Source organism: Solanum verrucosum, unplaced genomic scaffold, assembly GCF_900185275.1.
Source record: "Solanum verrucosum unplaced genomic scaffold, falcon-dt-bn FXZP01000236.1, whole genome shotgun sequence".
In the NCBI taxonomy this organism is placed as follows: Eukaryota; Viridiplantae; Streptophyta; class Magnoliopsida; order Solanales; family Solanaceae; genus Solanum; species Solanum verrucosum.
The window spans coordinates 81,584-105,356 of NW_026020806.1; the positions used below are offsets into that span (position 1 = coordinate 81,584).

A 23,773-nucleotide genomic window follows, 5' to 3' on the forward strand; every position below is an offset into this window, starting at 1 on the left:
GAATGTGATCTATGCCTAGCAGGGTTATGTTCTGCCTACAGGGCTGTATGGATGCCTAAAAGGGCTATGAGTTGCCTACGGGGCTATATTGATGCCTAGAAGGGCTATGAGTTGCCTACGGGGCTATATTGATGCCTAGAAGGGTTATGAGTTGCCTACGGGGCTATATTGATGCCTAGAAGGGTTATGAGTTGCCTACAGGGATATATATTGAAGCCTAAGAAGGTTATGTACTCCCTACATGGCCATGTTGTTGCCTAAGAGGGCTATGAGATGTCTATAAGCTATGTTTTGCCTAAGAGGGCTATGAGATGTCTATAAGCTATGTTGATGCCTAAGAGGACTATGTGACTGCCTGCGGGGCTAGGAGACTACCGATAGGGGTATACAGGCTGATTGGCACCTTCCGGGCTTATGGGGGCCTGAGTAGGTGGTCTTGTGTGCTGTTTGTACCTACCGAGCTTATGGGGGCTTGGTTAGGTTGTTGTTTTATTATTTTTGATAAATTTAGATTTAGAAGCAGGTCAGTATAACTATTTTATCCTTAATTTATTTATCAGATTATTCCAGTATATCAGGATACCTCATCATAGTCTATTGCCTTTCATACTCTGTACATTATTTTGTACTGACGCCCCATTGCCTTGGGGCGCTGCATTCATGCATGCAGGTCCTGACAGACGACCGAGTAGACCTCCTTATCAGCAGGATTGACTTTTATCCGGTTGGTCAGCCCCTTTCCTCCGGAGCTGCCAGAGTTGGGAGGTTTGTTAACTTTTGTTGTATATATTCTCATGGGTAGGCTGGGGCCCTGTCCCACCAATCTTTACTACTCTTAGAGGCTTGCAGACTAGTGTGTGGGGTTTATAGCTACGTTATGGCCATGTGGCCTATGTTGTTGGTTTGCTGAAGCTTGTGAGCTGTTTGATGTATTGTACTGATATTTACCTATTTTTAGTTTTGGTATAGATATCATGGTGGCCTCGACGGCCCAATCAGGACTTCTGTGCTAGTTGGATATTTCTTTATATGAACTCTTGGGAGTAGCTGGTTCTTTTGTAGATCTGTTGACAGGGGCCTTGCCGGCCGATGGCTTAGTTTTAAGCCGAGATATACTTGTTTGTTTTCTTAATTGCATGTGACTGCCATGCGCTAATAGCAAATGGTTCAGCAGGGTCGGCTCGGGCCTGAGTTTTGGCTTTAGGAGTCAGTTGCGCCCTTTGAGTTTGGGGCGTGACAACATGGACCATGTATCACCGCCGGAACCAGATCCCATCGGCATCCAAATCGCTAGCCGGAGCTAGTCCATCTCATATATCTCTAGCCGGAGCTAGTCTCAACAGTGTCTCATATCTATCCATCCTCATATCAGTGTCTCAGAACTCATGCAACAGATAGTTCACACATGGGATGAATAATGAATATGCACATGTCATCAATCACAATCATATTACGATCACATCATAGTATTACACATCATCTGTCTCAATCACAACCATATCATGACCACATCATAGTATTACACATCATCTGTCTCAATCACAACCATATCACGACCACATCATAGTATTACACATCATCTGTCTCAACATCATTGTCTGTATCAATCATAGTCTACTCATGCTCTTCTATCCCCTCAATATCAGTTATCACATGACTTATTCAACAAATTCAAGTCACATATAACACATTTAGCTCGTTTTATTCCCCATCTTTCAATTACAACAATTTAAATCAACAAATAAAACGCATCCTCAATCCCCATTACTCCCCAACACAATTAGGAAAGTAGTCATGTGTAGTCTAAGAGTTTAACAAAGTTTAGAAGTCACTTGCCTCAAAACACTTCAACTAGTAACTCAAATTTGAGTTTTACCCTTCCGAGCACGCTCCAAATCACCACAATCTATTCATAAATGGAATCTCACAATCAATACGAATCTAACAACACCAATATCGTGAAATTTGGAGAAAAGGGTAAAATGGTCAAAAAAATCTCGTTCCAAAAAATATTCTCGAAATCTGGAAATTTTTAGTGAAAAATGTTCCCCAAAAAATTTAGAATCCAATAGTGAAAACCGTTTCGAAAAAGGAGTTGAAATGAGTTCACAAACTCAAATTTTCTATTAAATTCGGATTAGGCAAAAACCCCAAAAATTTTCAGTTGAGATCTCAAATTTTGATGTTAAAATCCATAAATAATCGATGGAAATCAAAGATATAAGTTGAAAATAACTTACCCAATGAATTCCTTGCGAAAACCCACTTGAAATCACCTATTTTCGAGCTCTCAAAGTCTAAAAATGGAGAAATGGGTATTTTTCAAGTTGGGGGAAAATGGCTACTGTTTTTTTTTACTTAAAAAGGACTGCTATTGCAGCTGAAACACAACAATAACACCAAAGTTTAAGTCCCCGTTGGACCCTCGGGATTCGTTCGGAATCTCGTGCACACAATCTAAATATGTACCCCACTAAATTCGACGTTCCGGACTCAATGGAACCGTCGGAATTTGAATTCGAGGACTCCTTGACCCGAAATTCAATAAGATGCCAAGAAACTAGTTTAACGCCAAAAAAATTCGAAACTCAAACGGAGCGTCTAAAAATTCAACCAAGACTCATTCTAGACTTAGAATCGCCTCCCGAAACCAACGGTACTCTCGGAATTTCAATTCGAGCCTCGGAACCTCATATGTTGACCAAAGTCAACTCTTTATCGCAATTTCACAACTTTAGCAACTTAGGACCTCAATTCTTCGTTTCAACTCCAAATTCAACTCCGTAACTTTACACATACCCGTTTTGACATTCCAAAACTGCCGGAATCGACGGAAATCCGATCCGAGTCCCGAAACTCCAAATAACTCAAAAAAGCACTTTTTAACCAACTTTAACTCATAAAAACTCAACTTGTCAAAAACTCAACTTTTTACCAACTTTTCCTCAAACTAACTTTACAACCACAAAACATGGGATTCGGGGCAACTACCGAAAGGGCAAAATAGTCATTTCCACGAAAAATTACCAAAATGACCTTTCGGGTCATTACACTATGTTTTTCCTAATCTTATCAACTTTTAAGATAAAAAAATACCCTCCACATGAAAAATCACAACTGATAACTTTTAAGATAAAAAAACACCTTCAACATGAAGAATCTTTAACTTATAACGTTTAGCCTATAAGTGATAAGTTATAATTAAATTCACCCGAGTAGACTCTGAGTAATCAACTAATCATATGCATTATATAACATTATTAACATCCCATGTACCATTATATATTCACTGTCTAATAAAATCCATGCATTTTTTTTAAAAAAAAAAACTATGCGCGCCCTTCTAATAAAAATATTAATAATAATTTATCACCGTATAGTGGTGAGACCTCTATATTAATGAATAAAATTACAAAGCTACGGGGAGCTTAACCTCGACCCATTCCAGTAGCTGCTTCACAAAAACTAAGGTTCTGACAAAAACTATACAAGTTTTGAACAAATTTACAAGTCCAGTGTGATAGACAAAATTAGCTATAATATATCAACTGGATCAGTTCTATACAAAATAATTTTTCCTCTGCTTATGCCTTAGGGACTCCATTTGTATGAGACTGAGTTTATAAGGTCCGATGGCTATCGATAGTAGGTGAGCATGTGTAAAAATAAACAACTCCTCATTTGTAATACTAGCTCCATTTTGCCAAGGCATCTACAACTTGGTTGACGTCCCTGTATGTCTAACCTCAGAAGCAATAAAATCCATGCATTATTATTCATCACGTAATAATCTATTCATTCATCACTATTATTTATCGTATAAACAATCTTGCATCATAATTTATATATATTAGTCTCTGCTCATGCTTGAAAGAATGATAGCTGTGACAAAACCAGCAGCATAAGCTGCGAAACAATATACTTCCTCCATTAATGGAGGTTGAGCTTTCACCAACAATCAGAGAAGAAGAAGAGAAAAGATATTATTGAGAATGTGAAAACTGAACTGTAACCAATACAATGTATGTGTATATATACACACTGATATAGTTCTCTAACAAACTCAACTAACTATGAATTGTAAACTTGTGACTCCTAACTAACTAACTAACTAACTAATTCTGTGAATTGAACAGTACACTAAAACTAACTAATCTTATCACCCCTCCTCAAGTTGGAGGTGAATTACATACAGACAACTTGCTCAATAAATTAGTATGCTTGACTCCAGTTAAGGCTTTAGTAAAGACATCAGCTAATTGCGCATCTGTGGGAATGTATTGGAGTGTGATCAATCCTTGCTGCAGCTTATTTCTGACAAAGTGACAATCCACTTCTATATGTTTAGTTCTCTCATGGAAAACTGGATTCTTAGCAATGTGCACTGCTGCTTGACTATCACAAAAAACATGTATAGGTAAAGAACATTTTACTGATAGCTCATCAAGTAATCTTTCCAGCCATACTATTTCACCCACAACTTGTGTCACAGCTCTATACTCTGCTTCTGCTGAGGATAGTGACACTGTGGGCTGTTTCTTAGACTTCCAACTAATGGGACTATCACCCATGAGAACCAAATAGCCACTCACTGACTTCCTTGAGTCAGGACAAGAGGCCCAATCTGAGTCACAATAAGCACTGATGGTGAGGTCAGACATATTAGAGATGAAAACTCCTAATGTAGGGTCCTGTTGTAGATATCTGAGCACATGATAGGCTGCCTTCAAATGGGGCTCTCTAGGAGATTGCATGAACTGACTGAGGTGCTGCACACTATATGCTATATCCATCCTTGTGTTGGTGAGAAAGTTAAGTTTCCCCACTAGTTTTCTATAGTGAGTAGGATCTGATAGTGGTGTGCCTTCTGTAAGTCTCAGCTTTTCATTAGAATCCAATGGGGAAGTAGTAGTTTTGTAACCCAGAGAATCAAATTCTTTCAAGAGATCAAGAGTAAACTTCCTTTGGGATATAAGAATACCATCCTGTCTGTACAAAATTTCCAGACCAAGAAAATAATGCAGCCTGCCCAAATCTTTTATTCTGAACTGATCATGTAAGAACACCTTTAAAGAAGTGATCTCATCTATATCAGTCCCAGTTAGAATGATATCGTCAACATATACTGCAACAAAGACCAGGGAGCACCCATTCTTTCGATAAAACAATGAATAATCACTGTTAGAATGAGTGTAACCTTTTGAGTAGAGGCTGCTGGCCAGCTTGTCATACCACTGTCTGCTGGCCTGCTTTAAGCCATACAATGACTTCTTCAATTTACAAACCATATTACTACTGTCCACTGCCAGTCCCTGTGGTAATGCCATGTAAACTTCCTCATTTAAATCACCATGAAGGAAAGCGTTGTTAACATCCAATTGATACATGTTCCAGCCTCTCTTGACTGCTAAAGAAATCAGAGTCCGAACAGTGGTCATCTTTACCACAGGTGAGAATGTCTCATTATAATCTACTCCAGCCTGCTGAGTGTACCCCTTTACCACCAATCTGGCCTTGAACCTCTCTACACTACCATCTGCCTTGTGTTTAATCTTGTACACCCATCTACACCCAATAACATTCTTCCCTTTAGGCAAACCAACTAGTTCCCAAGTGTCATTTGCATACAAGGCATCAAATTCCTGTGTCATTGCCACTTGCCAGGCAGGATTCAAAATTGCCTCTTCATAAGAAGAAGGTTCAATATCATGTGAAACATTATTGATCAACTGCTGACTACTAGGACACAGACTAGTGAAACATACATGATCAGGGTAAGAAATGAAAGATGTGAGTGAGTGGTGTGGATCAGAAGTGGAAGAAGACAAGTTAGGTATTGTATAAGTGTAGTCTTTCAGGTAACTTGGGGTGTGAAGGTGCCTAGTTGATCTTCTAGGTGCAAGTGGAGCATCAACAAGGGTAGAGGTGTTAGTGATAGGTCTAGGTGGAGACATAAGGACTGTAGGTTCAGTAGTTTGTGCATTAGTATTTGTGGAGACATGGTTAGTAGTGACTTCAACTAATGTGTCATCATTCAACACTTCATCATTAACAAAATTATTTGCTTTACTAGGCATGCAAGGTAATGTATCAGAATGGCTTACAAGGGATTTCAAGACAGAACTAAAAGTGGAACCAACAGGAGCAGTAACAAAAGGAAAAACAGCTTCATGAAAAATAACATCTCTGGACACATGAATTCTTTTGGTAGCCAAGTCGAGGACCTTGTAGCCTTTTGTATTGAAAGGGTATCCAATGAAGACATGTGGTGTTGCCCTTGGTTCAAACTTGTCCTTATGAGTTTTCAAGGTAGTTGGAAAGCAAAGGCATCCAAAACTTCTAAGGTGGGAGTAAGTTGGTGTTCTTTGATATAGTAGTTCATATGGGGACTTGTTTTGTAAGAGTTTAGTAGGTAGCCTATTAATAAGATATGTGGCTGTCAGGACACACTCTCCCCAATATTTCATAGGCAGTTTTGATTGGAATAGAAGTGCCCTTGCTGTTTCAAGGAGATATTTGTGCTTCCTTTCAACCACACCATTTTGTTGTGGTGTATAAGGACATGATCTTTGGTGTATTATACCTTTTTCTTGAAAGAAATTAGTTGCTTCAGTACTTGTAAATTCCAGACCATTGTCAGATCTGATAATTTTCAATTTGGTATGGAACTGATTTTCTATAAGGGAAATGAAGGCTTTTATGGTCTGCAATGCATTACTTTTGCATCTTAGCAGTTGTGTCCAGGTTGACCTACTATAGTCATCCACCATAGTTAAGAAATAATGGTGACCATCATGGGTAGGTGTGTGGTATGGTCCCCATAAGTCAATGTGAAGCAGTTCAAAGATTGTACTGGTTGTGGTTGTACTTTCTGGGAAGGGCATCCTAGTTTGTCTAGCCATAGGACATATTGTGCAAGTGAAGGGTTGTTTACTGGAAAAGTTCAGAGGTATGGTGGAGATAGTTTTCATTTTTACAAAAGGTACATGTCCCAATCTAGCATGCCATAAAAATTCAGTGTCATGAACGTGAGTAAAGTCAGTACCAGAAGAGGAATTAACAGCAGAACATAAAATATGATCAACAACACAAGCTTCTTTATTGATGGTATGAAAGTATTTTACATTTTCAGATGGACTTTGACATTTATTTCCAACAGAAGCTATCTTACAGTAGTTAAAAGAAGAAACGGGTTGACATCTGACATGAGAACCAATATTGCCATCTGCAGGTGGACAATTGTGACATTTTGGACAGAAAAAATACAGACCATTCTTGGCCTTACCAAGTGCCAGAGGGCTCTTCAGAGAAGGGCCCTGCAGTAAACAAGAAGAGCTGTTAAAGCTAACTATTCCCTTGAGTTGAAGAGCTAAACAGTGAACAGATATCAAATTGAACTTGAAGCTAGGTATAAACAAAACTTTGTACAAAGTCAGTGTAGAAGTCAAACAAACATCACCAATTTCAGTCACTTTAACCTTGTATCCATTTGGTAATGTAATGAGGAAAGGATAGGGTAGTGTTCTAAGGTTTGTAAGGGCATCTTTTGTGTAAGTCATGTGGTGTGATGCTCCTGAATCTATGATCCAAGAGCCAGCAGTTAATCTAATACATTTACATGACAAATCACCTATCTCATTTATAGAAGAATAGCAAGCAAGTATACCTGCTAGGTTCACTGATCCACCTGCCATGCTTCCTGAGCAATCAGATCCAACTTGCAGAGTTCCAAGTAGATTAAGTAGCCGCTCATACTGACTTTTGGACAGGTTCAATGGAATTTGTCTTTCCTGCTCAGTAGTTTCCTCACACTGGCCTCTATCATCCTCAGAGGCATGCACATTTGCTGCAGATCCTGAGCCCTTTCCTCTTGGAGCTTTTGTGTTGGTTGGATAACCATGAAGCTTATAGCACCTATCCTTAGTGTGTCCAATTCGTTTGCAGTACTCACAGAACAAATTTGACCTGTTCCCAGTACTGGAATTTCCCCTGAAAGTATTAGAACTGCTGTTATTGGAACTGCTTGCACCTCTGCCTGTACCTCCTCTATTGTAGTTCGTATTAAAGCCTTTGGATCCTGCATTGTATTGTGGTGACACAGATGCATTTAGAGAGGTGGATTCCAAGGCCATGTGACTAGGAGGCTTCATTTCCCTTTGCCTTTCCTCCTGTGACAAAATGGCAAATGCTTGTGCCATAGTTGGTAGATCAGACATCATGAGGATGTTTCCACGTACAGCAGTATACATCTCATTTAGGCCCATCAAAAAATGTATAAGTCTTCTATCTTGCTCAGCCTTATGCATCTTAGTTTTTCCACCACAAATACACACACAAGTGCATTGAGAATTGATATCAAGAGTGTTCATTTCTTCCCATAACTTCTTCATCTTAGTATAGTAACCAGTGACATCCAAATTACCTTGCACAAGGTCATTTATCTCCTTCTGTAGTTGATAGAGTTTGCAGCCATTAGTTTGGTCATATCTATCCTCCAACTCCTCCCAAAGCTCCTTAGCATTATTGACATATTGCAAGCTATCTCGCAGATCTGGTGATAGAGAATTTAAAATCCAAGAGGTCACCATGTCATCACACCTTTCCCACTGCATGAAGATTGGATCTGCAGAGTTTGGCTTCACGATTTTTCCATTTATAAATCCAGTTTTACTCTTAACAGATAAAGCCCTAAGAACTGCTCGTCTCCATGACCTGTAGCTAGTTCCGTCAAAAGCAACAGGAAGTAAAGCAGAACCTGCATTCTCTGAGGGATGCAAATAGAATGGGCTATTGAAATCCAATCGAGTTGAAGTGTTGTTAGCAGTCGCGTCACCTGGAGCGTCTCCCATAGAAGAATATGAAGGAGAATGCAATTACAGAAGAATTATGAAGATGAACTCACAATGAGCAAATTCGAAACAAAAAAAAATAGAGGAACGATAGTGAGATCGTTCAGAGAAAGTCAGGGAGGAAAATGTCGGCAAATCGAACTGAATACAATGTTCACGATGAGAGAGAGGAGCAGGAATCTCACTGCTCTGATACCATGACAAAACCAGCAGCATAAGCTGCAAAACAATATACTTCCTCCATTAATGGAGGTTGAGCTTTCACCAACAATCAGAGAAGAAGAAGAGAAAAGATATTATTGAGAATGTGAAAACTGAACTGTAACCAATACAATGTATGTGCATATATACACACTGATATAGTTCTCTAACAAACTCAACTAACTATGAATTGTAAACTTGTGACTCCTAACTAACTAACTAACTAACTAATTCTGTGAATTGAACAGTACACTAAAACTAACTAATCTTATCAAGCTGCAACAATCTGGAAAGTTTCAATTTAATTTGAATTTAAAGATAGTTCTGGTGACAAGATTAGAACGTCTAAGAAAATAATTGTATAAATAAGAATATGCCAATTGTATAAGGTATTATACATGTTAGCAGACGATCAAACATCATACAATCACCAATTACAGTCATATCTATCTGAATTGCACGCGACAGTAAGCATATTCATTTTGCTAATACATATGTTGTACGGATCAGCAGCCGATCATGGAAGGTTCAGACAAGGGACAACTGGGACATGGTATCTCACATTAACATGCCAAAAAATATGACATATGCTGTACTTTCTTTTCTCGCTATCATGATTGTCATTGCTTTCTAGTGTATATTTCATCACAATCCTCTTCTTGTTCAGATGAATTATTGCCTACAATTGTAAGTTGTAACATTTCACTCCCCTAATGATTTAGTACATAAAGCAAAAACAGTACTCCTCTTATTTCTTAACTAGCTCGAGGTTCCACCGTTATCTATATATCTTACAAATAAGCCTCCCCAGTCCCCACTACAATATACAGTACTTCATTTACTCCACCAAATGTCATCGCCAAAGTTAGCAGAATTGATATTCAAAAATCCCCACATCCGATACTCAACTCATTCAGATGTACAATGCACAACACAAACCAACCATAGTTAATCCACTAATCAAAGAATCTACAACGGGACCTTTCCATTTTTTCTCTTGTAGAGAAAGGCAAGCCTTTGACTTCACCCTATGTGAGCTTCACAAGGCATAGTCCGTCCCTAGCCTGGATAAAGGATAATAGTTGGGGTATGTAGACTTTCAGACAGCTAAATAATAGTCTAATCATCATGAAACTTCCTACAAGATTGGACTGGACAGTGGGGAATGGTACAAAGGACTATATAGTGAACCTCAACAAGTTTTTTGTTAATGTGATTGATAAAAATGAAAACTTTTTCAATAATGGTGGTGTCCGGGCCAGCTTGCACGAGTTTCTCGACTAGTTCAACTGAATACCTGCTACCTCCAACCCGCCCAGCTACCGGGTAACTCCACCACCAAGCCTTAGGTAGATAGAAAAAAACACCACCTAACTTTTTTAAACCTCTGCTGGAATTTGAACCCGAGACCTCATGGTTCTCCCAACTTCATTAACCACTAGTTCACACCCTTAGAAGTACTACATGCTTTCAGTAAACTAAGAGTTGTGGTGGTTCACATTTTCACATTCAGCTTGAACATTTTAAGAACAATCTGATTATCATTATAACCTACGGAAACTCAGCCTAAACAAAGCGAAATGGATACAAAAGATTATATAGAGTCGACCTTAGCTAGTATCCAAGTAGAGAGTTATGGTGGTTCATATTATCACATTCAGCTTGAACATTTTAAGAACAATCTATTATCATTAAAACCCGTGGAAACTCAGCCTAAACAAAGCGAAAATGGATACAAAAGATTATATAAGGTCAACTTCAACTAATATCCAAATCGAGTTGTGGTGGCTAACACTAATACTATCTAAGCCAGCTTGCACGCACCTCAACTAATTTCTTTTCCCACGGATGGAAAGAAATCCTCTGCTAAGACCTCACGGTTCTCAACCTACCTCATCGACCCCTAAGCCACACACCAATGGTGCATTTCATACTTCACATTCAGCTTGAATAAATTAAAGAACAATCTAATTATCATTAAAACCTATGGAAACTGAACTTGAACAAAGCGAAATCGAGATAATGAAAAAGAAACATAAAAAAGAAAGAAAACCCCTTACCAGGAACATGCTGAGCTAATTTAATCAAAGCAGAATGGGAATTTTCTGATTCTGAAGAAGACCCATCAAATTTGAGGGGAATATGTTGAGGTAAGGCAATAAGATCAGACCCTTTTGGGATATCTTCAGAAGCAACTAATCCAAGGCCAAAGGAATCACCTTGTGCTATTTTAATGGATTTGTGAACAAACCCACCTTCAATTTTCACCCATTTGATGAGGTCCGGTGGTTGTGACACTAGCCGTGATGGGTAAACGGCGGCGGCGCAAGTGAGAGGACGGACGTGTGTTAAGGAGTTAGCCATTAGCATCATTTTGCTTGACATTTTTGCTGATTTGAGTGTAAAGTGTGATAACAGAAACTCAAAGGGGAGATAGTGTTTTTCTGAACTCGTAAGTCCGAACTATGGACGGTCTTAAAAATAATGTTCGATCTTTAATATGAGTGAAATATATTTCTACATTCTCGTTAAGTTTAGAAGTGTTTTTGATGCTTTTCTCAAATTTTTAGTAAGATCCTCATGCTTTTACGAGAGTTTGAAACTATTTACTGTGTCATGTGACAATTGAGGGTGGATCTAAGTTTAGTTATTCAAGTAAAAAATTGTTTTTAAGGCTATTAGTAGTTTGCGGATACAACAAATAATTTACGTCAAGTTTAGAGATGTTCTTAATTCATAGTCTTTCCTGTCAATGAACAGAAAGGTGAGAGGCAGGCAAAGTCTCAAGGTTCAATTTAAAGTCACTAGTTCGTCCAACTTTTAGGTGTAGGGAAAGAAAAAGGCTAGCGAGCCTCTTTCCAAGCGGTACAATACAAAGGGCGAACCTCGAATAGGTTACTTTGAGTGTATTCATGGCGGATGTTTCGGTTTTAACGAGTTCGAAAAAGAAGGTCAAGGATGAACTATATACAAAGACAAAGGAAGGAGGAGATGGAAAAAAATATGAAAGTAGAAAACATTTCTTCTTCGAAATATTAATTAAAAAAAAGAAGTAAAGGTTTATGATGAACAATTGAACATAATATTTGAATATGAGATTTGAGATAAGTTTTCTACGAGCACTGGGTAGGTCGATCAATCGTCATAAATACAAATTAAATGCTGAAGTATTTTCAATTATCAAAATCGAACTTTAAAAATATCGAATCGCACACTTAACGATCCATTAAACCACTAACATAATTTCTAACAAAGCCAAATCAAATCTCTAATTCTTTTCTTTTCCCGATCATCATAACTTTAAATTCCTCAAAATCAATCATCCCGTCGCCGTCACAATCGACGCCGCCGATCATTTTCCAGCACTCATCCAGTGAACATTCTTCCCCAATACTCTTCATCACTTTCTGCAACTCTTCAGCAGAGATCGATCCATTTTTATCCACATCAAATACAGAGAAAGCATCCTTCAAATTCTCCATAACTTCGTCGGAATCAATGTTCTTCGTGTTAAGCTCGATGAATTCACGCAAATCGATGAACCATCTCCGTCCCCATCGACTTCGTTAATCATTTCAATCGATTCTTCCTCCGTTACAGCGGTTCCTAAACTGGCCATGATGAAACCCAGTTCTGAAAACGAGATTTTTCCGTCGCCGTTGATGTCGAATTTGTTGAATACCTGTTGTAGCTCCTCTTCTACCATGACTGGAGAGTTCACGGGCGGCGTATTCGCCGGCGTTGGGTCATTTTTTTTCTTTCGATTGAAAAGAGATTTAATTAATCCCATTTTAATAATAGTGAATTAATTATCGAAAAATTAGTAATTGGGGAAGATTTATGAGGATTATAAAGAGATTAATTTGAAAAATTATTTTGGATTTTTGTTTAAACGGAGAGAAGCTGCGTGAGTGCACGATGAGAATCATGCCGTCCGTACCTACCGGCCATGTTCTGGACATGTGAAGACGAGATGTATGTATGTGCCAGTATAAAAGTGTGAGAGATAGGGATCGATTTATAAAAGATCAAAACGTGTCAGGTGACACTACTTCATGAAAAAAATATGTAATATATGTCGTGTGTTCTTCAGTATTTTATATTGGCTTTTATATTTTTGTTGTTTCCATTTTTTTGAACTATTTTATGTGTTTTTACTTGCATCGAGATCAATCTATCAAAAACAACTTTCTAACTTTTAAGGTAGATGTAGGGGTAAATTGTGTACACATTATTTGAATTCTCTCCAAACTCCATTTGTTAGATTACATGCATTTTGTATGATATTGTGTTGAATAATTTTTCACTTTATTTCAAAATTTGTGTTTTGTTATAGAAAAACTTAAATTGAAATTGAAGTTGGATTCTAATTTGAAAAAGCGTTTCAAATCTTTTCTCCATCTTTATAAATTTCAAATAATTAAAGTGCTCTTCTCTCTTTTTCAAAATATAATGAACACAATTTCTTCCCCGATTACCTCCGATTTAAATTCTAAATAAGACAAAAACTAAACTATTTGAATCTATGACCAAAATGTCTACTAAGCTAAACATCTCAATAATATCACTGAAATTTAGATACACAATATAATAAATGGTTTACATAATGACTTATTGGTACAACCTACAAAATATGGATCATAACAAAATAAAAGAGTAAAAAATAATTATTAGATGGAGGTTAATTAAGAACATTAACTTTAAAAAATTAAATTTTTCCAAAAACAACTACCAAAAAAAAGTAGAAAAAAAAATCCAAAACATTAGACACAAATAGAAAGCTTGGCCTACAAAATGTGCCATATAATTTCTCCATGGATCTGAATTATATAATATAAAAAAGTAATATGTTCAGTTCTTGTGTTATTGCATTATTTCTATTTTAGCTCATGTGATAGTCAGACTAAGCACATTTGACCTTCATTAAAGCAATGTATGTATTTTTGAACCTTTGACTAATGAAATTCAAACATATATTGCTTAATTGAATATCAAACATGCTTAGTCTAATATCACAACGACTAAAAGTATTATCTTCACTATAATATCTATATATAGATAGATTCGTCCATAGAAATTCATTTACGCTTCAAAGCGACAAATAATTGACATGATTTTCCACCATTAGCTTTCATCCATGTTGAAATCTCTTCACTTTTAAGAAGAGTTCTTGCACAAACTTCTTCTGCTATTTTACTCCCAAAATGATTGATGAGAAGTCCTTCTAAAACAGCTCTTAGGTTTATTATAAAAGTTTTTGCATCAATCTCATCAACAAGCTTTGATTTAGGATATGCCAATCCATTTTCTCTATGCTAAAACATCCATTTTTCTCCACCACTTTAGTCATGTCTTGAGGAGAGGGAAAATACATTGGCAAATTGAATGAGTCTACAAGAGATTCATCTAACTTTCCCTATGTCAAAAAGAAAGAAACTTCAATTACAAATGTGGTGTGCACACAGCCTTACCCTTATAAATAAACTCTTGATTCAAGTAAAATATAGATATTACTTACCTCATTTACCAAATTCATAAGACTGGAATTGAAAAAACTTTCAACTCAAGTAAAATTAGATATTATTACCTCATACAAATCATAAGATAAAAAAAAAAAAAATTAGATATTACTTACCTCATTTACCAAATTCATAAGACTAGAACTGAAAAAAACTCTCGACTCAAGTAAAATATAGATATTACTTACCTTATTTATCAAATTCATAAGACTAGAGCTGAAAAAACTCTCAACTCAAGTAAAATATAGATATTACTAACCTCATTTACCCAATTCATAAGACTGACAAAAAAAACTCTCAAATCAAGTAAATATAGATACTCCCTCCGTCCTATTTTATGTGAGGTACTTTGACTCGGCACAAAGTTTTAGAAAGGAAAGAAGACTTTTAAAATTCGTGGTTTAAAATGAATGATAGAAATTTGTGTGACTAGAAATCATTTCATTAAGGGATAAAATGAATATTTTAAAGTTAAATTGTTACTTAGTATAAAAATGTGTCATTCTTTTTAGGACGACTAAAAGAGAAAGTCAGTCATATAAATTGGGACAAATGCAGTATTGCTTACCTCATTTACCAAATTCATAAGACTGGAACCGAAAAAACTCTCGACTCAAGTAAAATATAGATATTACTTACCTTATTTATCAAATTCATAAGATTGAAACTGAAAAAACTCTCAACTCAAGTAAAATATAGATATTACATACCTCATTTACCAAATCCATAAGACTGGACCGAAAAATTCCACGAGACGTATATAACTTGAAAATGGTGAAATAAACACCATCATTCCTCCAGGGACAATCTCCTCAGCTCTTGCATTAAAGAATATTTCCATGTCCTTTTCAAATTGAGCAATATAAGCATTCACTACATCAATATTTGATGTACCATAGTGAATCAATCCTTATTCCATGTTGGAGATTTCTCATCTAACAATTCTTTTGGAATCTTAGATAACCAATGTATGGCACAAGAAGAATGTGTAAAATGTATCGATCGCGATGGAAATAATCTACCATGAAAAGATCCTGGAACTCCGGATGCATAGTAGGATCGATCAATAGGTAGTGATCGAAAAAGAGTGTTGAAATCATTTTCGACATGATCACTAAAAAATACTTGGAATTCAAGAATAATATTGTGGTATTTTTCCTTTACAACATCTACAACATGTTGCATTGCATGGAAAGTGTTTGGTCCAATTGAACATCCCAACTCTATAATACGAAATGTGTGTGAAGAAGATAACATGACTTCAACATCAAGTTTTCCAATAATTGCATCTCTCACCATATCCTTTGAAGCATCTATAAGTTCTTTCTACATATATATAATCATAACATTAATAAATTTTGTTAATAAATGTTTTTTTTAATTTAAATTGAAGAAATTAAATTAAATTAAATTAATACCTGCCGTTGGGAGTTATTGTAGTAGCTATAAGCACTATTACCATCATTCATGGGGAAAGATGTTGTCATTTTGGCTAATATTCTTCTTCTTCTTCTTCACTTTAGACGGATTCAGAATTTTAAATTAATTGGTACATTATAAATGAATTTTATAAGATAATTACATAATTTGAATCGAAGATACTGAATTCTGATAAATATGTTACTTCTACTCTAGTATAATTAATTTTATCACTATATATATTTTTTGTTTCTTTAGCATCCTTATTTATCTATGTTATTATTTGACCATGTATTCCATTAAGTACTCAATGCACAAGCCCCAATAAGATCCTCTTTTACAGAGCCGACTTAAAGGGCAAACCATTAAAGCTAATTGTTTTAGGCCCGAAAGATCGAAGGATCCAATTTTTTTATATATTGTTTATATACAATATTATAAATTATTAATAAAAGATACAAAATTTATGTTGTTTTTTGCAAAGGGATAAAGGTTATTCAGATAAATCATCCTAATTTTATGATATAAATATGCAATAATGAAAAATAAATAATTTGATGACGACTCTTATAATTGAAACAACAAAGTCTCTTGTATTATAGTTCATATGTATAACTAATATGTGAACCAGACGAATCAACAAATCCGATTCATCAGTTTATTTCAAATGCCTTCCATAAGTAATCAACAAATTATATGTGCATTGCATTACATTTTATGACAGTACCATCATATAAAGATTGTTAGACATGGATAAGATGAAATTTTACGCCAAGTGGCAAAATATTATTGGCTCTTTTTTAAAGAAAGTCAATAAAAATACCAAAATAAAGATAAAATTTAAATCCTAAAAATACAACACTTTAATGGTTTTCATTTTTTCAAACTAAACCTACTAAAAATGAAGTGAAAATCAAAATGATAAAGATTAATCCCAAACATAAGATTTAATGCTAAAATAATATAGTAGGAAGGATAAAAAAAATTACGAGTCTTGTACATTAGATATATCACATCACTCCATAGAATCGAGTTATATAATATATAGTACATCCCTCTATAGAAATTCATTTACGCTTTAAAGCGATAAATAATTGACATGCTTTCTTGTAATTTATTTTCATCCATGCTGAAATCTCATCACTTTTAAGAATAGTCCTTGTAAAAGCTTCTTTTGCTATTTTACTCCCAAAATGATTGATGAAAAGTCCTTCTAAAACAGCCCTTAGGTTTATCATTAAAGTCTTTGCATCAGCCTCATCCACAAGCTTTGATTTGGGATATGTTAGCTCTATTTTTTCTATGCTAAAACAATCATTTTTCTCCACCACTTTAGTCATGTCTTCAATTGAGGGAAAATACACTAGCACATTAAATGAGTTAACTAAAGACTCATCTAACTTACCCTGTGGAAAAAGAAGAAGAAAGAAACCTCAATTATTATAAATGTATGGCTATATCTAACTAGTTCTTCTGTTTGAACTTGTTTGTCTGATTGTTATTTGATTTGAGGTTTAAAAAAGTAAAGAAGACTTTTGAATCTTATGATCTTAAACTAAAAATACGTTGACTGTATCAAAAAGGAAAGTTGAAATTAAAAGGTTAACCAGACAAACAAATTGAAATGGATGAAGTACTAAGTAATTTAATTACCTACCTCGTTCACCAAATCCATAAGACTAGAACCGAAAAATTTCAAGAGATGTTCACTAAACTGTGGTGAAATTAGAACCATCATTCCACCAGGAACAATTTCCTCAGCTCTTGCATTGAAGAACATTTCCATGTCCTTTTCAAATTGAGCAACATAATCATTCATTACTTCAATATTTGAAGCACCTATATAATGAATCAAACCCTTGTTCCATGATGGAGATTTCTTATCTAACAACTCTTTTGGAATCTTAGATAACCAATGTATAGAAGTAGAACAATGAGCAAAATGTATTGATCGCGATGGAAATAATCTACCATGAAAAGATCCTGGAACTCCAAATGCATAGTAGGATCAATCAATAGGTAGTGATCGAAAGAGGGTGTTGAAATCATTGGTGACATGATCATTGAAGAATATTTGGAATTCAGGAATATTATTTTTGTATTTTTCCTTTAAAGCTTCTACAACATGTTTCATTGCACTAAAAGTGTTTGGTCCAATTGAACATCCCAACTCTGTAATACGAAATGTGTTTGAAGAAGATAACATGATTTTGATGTCAAGCTTTTGAATAATCGCATCTCTCACCATCTCCTTTGCGCTATCTAACACTTCTTTCTGCATTCAATAACAGATAAAATTTACTTATTTTACTATTATAGGGGGTAAAGTTCGTACAGTAAATTTAATATGACATATATAATATATTGCATTTTATTGTCAACTGTTCAAACAATATATTGATGTATGGTGTGCATTTAGGATCAAACGCTTACCATTATATCAAAAACTACAACTAGTAATAGAAAGGACACAATTTTTTTCTTAACTAAGTCCATCATGCATGCGTCATCCAATCCAGACCATGCCACCCCCTTGTGGACTGCCATAGGCAAAATGTTGCATTACCCATCATGGTGCTTGATGAATTCTTAATTTAGAGTTGGGAAAAGGCTCAAATATGCTATTGAACTTTGAGAAAAGATGCATTTATGTCATCCGTTAAAAATTTGACTTATCTATGTCATTGTCGTTTGAGAAAATGTTCATTCATGTCATTATATTTAACCTTTGGTTTTGCAAAACCATATTTTACCCCAACAAGACCCCCAAACAACTTTTAACACCTTTCAAATTTCGTCCACATCAAAAAAAAATAAAATTCGTCCACATCATTAATTTTAATTATTTTTACAGCAAAAACCAAAATTCTAATATCATTTATGGAGTTAAAAAAAACTCACCCATATTAAAAAAAATGAAAATTAGTCTTAAAATTTCACAAAATCTGCTTTGATTCGTGTTTTTGTTGTTATTTCTAAAAAAAAAATTGTTCTCTATTGTTTTCTTGAGTTTATGTTCAAAATTTCAAGTGATCTGGAGTTGCGGAGAAAATTTTATCATTAAAGGATGTGGAAGTTTTGAAACGTTGAAGAAATTTCAAGTGAGTCTTGTTGAGTTAGGTTGAATTCAAGTTTAAAAGATATTGAGTTTTGGTATCTTGCTCGAAGGGGTGAGGTGATTTCGTGAAGAATTGAAGAAGTTGGAAATTTGAGAGTTCTTGATGTTGTTCATGTGTTCATAAGCAAGAAGAAGCAAAAAGAGTACATTTGATCCAAAACTTCAGTTGAAAAGTGTTAGAAGTTGTTTGGGGATTTTTGATAACGCTCAACTATTTATCTTATAATTCAACGTGTAGGAGGCAATTAGCAATATAAACCCAATGAGAGGTTGAGGTCGAATCCCACAAGGAACGGTAAATAAAAATTCAACTCACGAAGTGAACTCACGTACTAAACTTTTGTAAATTTGGTTAATCGATTTAACATAAACGTAAATTTGAGAGATTTAGATTATCAATAATAAGTAGTTAACACAAGCGAAGATCAAGGAGTTTCAACAAGTAAGAAGGAAATCTTAGGAGTGTGCGTAATTGAACATCAATTTTAATTCGTATTGTGGGTAATTGCATTGCTAAAAACAGTTGGTTATTAACGGATAGGCTAAATTAACATGCACCATTGAGGTAAGTAAAAAAATGATTTTACAAAATCGGAGTTAAAAAATAATCATATGGACTTACTTTTTCTCATACGACGATGACATAGATGAGCCTTTGCTCAAAACAGTTGATATATATAAGTTGAAGACAAGAAATCAATACCTGCAATTGGGAGTTTTTGGAGTAGCTGTAAGGATCATCACCAGCATTCATGGGAAAAGATGTTGTCATTTTGGTTCAATGTGTTCTCTTCACTCATAATGTGTTCTTATATATATGGATTTTTCACTCTTTAACTCCACCCTTTCTGGATTTAGTGGTGGGGTTACTTCACCCTTAACCAGAAGTCTCGGGTTCGAGTCCTGAATATGAAAAAAGTCATGTTGGGAGCATCACCCTCAAATGGGCCCTACACTGTGTGATACTAAAATTTAGTCGGGGCTCCAATGTAGACTCCGGGAACCGAGTGAAAAAAAAGAAAAACTTATTCTAGATCTTAGATACAAAAACAATAACAATTAAAATATATTATTGCGGTATAATATGAGACACACATGGTTTATATCATTTACCGATAGAATATCATAGAGTTCATGCTTATTTTGATAGTTTAATATTTATATTATTTTTAACAAGTTTACTTATGAAAAAAATATTGTTTTTACTTGACAATTATTGTGATTTATAGTACTTTTACATTGTTTTTAAATATCTAAATATTATTTCAAAACTTAAAATTCAAATTCACAATCAATGTTTAGAATTTGGATCTTGTATTTCAATTAAGCTACATAAATTGGAACAGAGGAAGTATATGTATATTGTATACGTACTATTTTGTATCTAGTATATAGATACCAATTAAGTATATGTATATATATTACTAACGTATACTACTATTATAAATTGTTTATGATAAATAATCTGAATATTATCATAAATATGCAATATATGAAAATATATAACTTGATGACACGACTTGAATAATTGAGACAACAAAATCTCGTGGGATCTTTTCGTATTGAATATTATTTCTTATAAATAATAATTAAAGAACAAATTAAGCATTTTTCACTTTAAAATAGACTTGAATTATTCAAATGTATGAATTTATCTGATGTCTATTTAGTGGTATAAAATTGAGATTATTATATTATGAAAACAATTTGTTGGTTGAAGTCATGAAAACGAAAAATATTCCAATATAAAATCAGAAGTAATCAACTTTTAAGATAAAAAATCCTAACTTACGACTTTTAATCTTTTCATAAATTTATTTATAACTATTATTCACTTATAAACAACTTGCATCATAATTCATATAACTAACATGTGAACCAAATGAACCAACGAAATCCAAGTCATCAACTTGTTTAATATATATTCATGATATAAACGAAAGTTCATATAACCAGAGGTGAACTCATGATTTGAAGACTTTGGGTGCATCGATATTACCTTAACTTAATTATGAGCTCTAAGATAAACTTAAAATAAAAATAGTGAAATAAACACTCCAGCTTGATTTGAACCCAAGTCTCGGAAGTGGATCATCTAGCTTGTATGTCACGACCCGAGCCTACACCCTGGACGTGGCCGACACTCGAAGATCATTGCTGGTCCCCAAGAGAACCCTCATCCTGGCTGACTACAAGCGGAAGACTAACTCAAGCATGCAAAAGCTTAAAAATTGAATAAAATTCATGAAACTTAAACACATAAGCTTTAACTCAAAAGAAAACTGAATAAAAATAAATTATTCAACTCGCCATAAAATAGGCAACTTAAGTCTTTAAAACATTTAATAAAATACATGAAAAATACAGACTTCTCAACTATACTGACTATCTATGAAGCCTCTAACTGATAAAGATGGAAGTCGGGACAAGACCCACGACATTCTGACTAAATTGAAAAGTAAATGAAATCCTTCGAAAACAAGGAGGCTCACCATAGCTAACTCAAACTCCCGGATGTATCAACGAATTTACTATTGATGATCCTGAATACATGTGTCTGCATCATGAGAAGATGCAGGCTAAATGGCTTAGTACGTGGAATGTACGAGCATGTAAGAGAAATTTTAAAGCATAAACATAAGCTTGAAACTTGATAAAAAAGGAAACATACTTACCTCTTTTCAAACTTACTTAACTCAACTCAAGAATAAGATACTCAACTCATCAAGGATAAGATACTCAACTCAAAGATTTGATACTCAATTCAAAGATATGATACTCGACTTTGGGTACTCAACTCTGGATACTCAACTCAATATAAAGCAACAATACATATGCAATATAATGAAAAGCTTTATAAAACAGTAAAAACAACTTAGTTCGTTAAAGAAAATGCAATAACAAACTCAATTTTACTTATATAATAAAATAATATAGTTTCTGTGGGAGTTTCTCTAACCGACAACCACCACTATAAGCCTAAGTGGTGATATAACGTCTTGCCACGCTGCTAGAAATGTCCTATACTTTGTCGTCATATAGAACACTTAACTTAGTGGATCCACTAGCTTAACTTATGTGATCATCTAAAAAGTATGACCCATTAATACCCATGATGGCTACATGGTTTATGGAGACTTGAGTTACTATGAACTCGCATCCCCATATCGGGGCTCAATACTACTCACAAAAATATACTTAGCTCATATATTTTAAAACAACTTCTTTCTTTGGTTTGAGACAATTACTCAAAACTTAGCTTAAAAGCTATTTTGGAATCGATGTTCCCTTTCTTGCTCAAAACTCTTTTGGAAATCTCAGTATCCTCTCATCTTAAATGTGAAAACATTTACTCTTGGAATACTTAGTTCTCATATATCATTTTAAATAAAATGAACTTTACTCTTATTCTTTACTCAACTTCTAAGCTTAAGTCTTAAAACAAAGTTTAAACATTTGTAAAAGACTTCTTAAAATATAGTTCACGCCGAATTATGGACTTGAACGACTCAATGCAAGGTTTTCAATAACCAAAGATAGAACTCAATACTTGAAACTCAAGAACTTCAATGATACTACTCATTTAAAGAATGCTCAACTCAAAGGGTTCATGCAGAATTATGAGCATAAACTACTCAACTCAAGGACTCAAGGATACTTCTCATCTCATGACTGCTCGACTCATAGGGTTCATGCGGAATTATGGGCATGAACAATTCAACTCAAAGACTTCATGGGTAACATGTAATAGTCTCATGATTAGAAATATAAGCTCAAAGGGGATTAGGAACTCAATACTCGAGACTTGAAACTTGAAGATACTACTTCTCTCAATGATCCTCAATTTATGGGGTTCATGCGAAATTTACGGGCATAAACGACTCGACTCGAAGGTCTACACAACTACATGGAAATCATGTATGTGACTCTTCTCATTCTCTTACTTACTTACTCAAAGCTTAGTTCAAATTGATAGTTGATCTCAAAGGATTCACAATTGAACTCAAAGGCTTTCTTGAACTTACTCTTAACTCTCTCTTGAATGTGAATTATGAATTCAAGAGTTATGTTTCATGATATGAAGGATCTCGTGATGACAAAGTAGACTCATGAATAAATTCTCATCATTCTCATACTCACTTGCTCGAGTCTTGAAACAAGTTACTAGAAGTTGAAGAAGACTCCACAAAAGGGCTCAAAGGGACTTTCTTAGAATGTTCAAAAGAATTCTAAAAACTTAACTCTTAACTCTACCTTCAATTTGAATTATGAATTCGAGGTTGTGATCATGTTAGGAATGATTTTAGGTGTTTAGAAGTAGCTTAGAGTAGTTAGAATCGAAAAGGAGTGAAGGTGCACTTTAAACGAACTCAAACGGGGTAATCGACGACAAACTGGATGGGGCAGGAGACCCTAGAGCTATGGGTGGCGTGGGGCGCCATCCCCTAAACTTTAGATGAGGGTTTGGGGCGCTCTGGCTGGCGCATCGCGCCAGGCCCCAACCCAGAAAATTCAATGAATTTTCCTTGCTCGTTTTCTCACCCTAACTCGCCTAGAATCTAACGGTTCCTTCCCCAATCACTTGGATTCGATTACTTAACATAAGTACACTCTAATATACTCAAAACAACACTCAAATTACTAAATTTCATCTCAAGAAATCATCA

At 35.0% G+C, this 23,773-nt stretch overlaps 1 protein-coding gene and 3 pseudogenes across 1 annotated transcript; all 4 read right to left on the reverse strand.

Moving 5' to 3' along the window:
* Positions 1-7,281: 7,281 nt before the first annotated feature.
* Positions 7,282-8,849, reverse strand: LOC125813183 (uncharacterized). The gene is made up of 2 exons (XM_049492669.1): positions 7,667-8,849; positions 7,282-7,316 (listed from the first exon to the last, which is right to left on the reverse strand). The coding sequence occupies exons 1-2, from the start codon at positions 8,847-8,849 to the stop codon at positions 7,282-7,284; spliced, it is 1,218 nt and encodes a 405-aa protein (XP_049348626.1).
* Positions 8,850-12,288: 3,439 nt separating this feature from the next.
* Positions 12,289-12,840, reverse strand: LOC125813167 (probable calcium-binding protein CML25; annotated as a pseudogene).
* Positions 12,841-14,105: 1,265 nt separating this feature from the next.
* LOC125813169 (loganic acid O-methyltransferase-like) lies at positions 14,106-15,901 on the reverse strand (annotated as a pseudogene).
* Positions 15,902-17,055: 1,154 nt separating this feature from the next.
* Positions 17,056-19,878, reverse strand: LOC125813164 (loganic acid O-methyltransferase-like; annotated as a pseudogene).
* Positions 19,879-23,773: the final 3,895 nt, after the last annotated feature.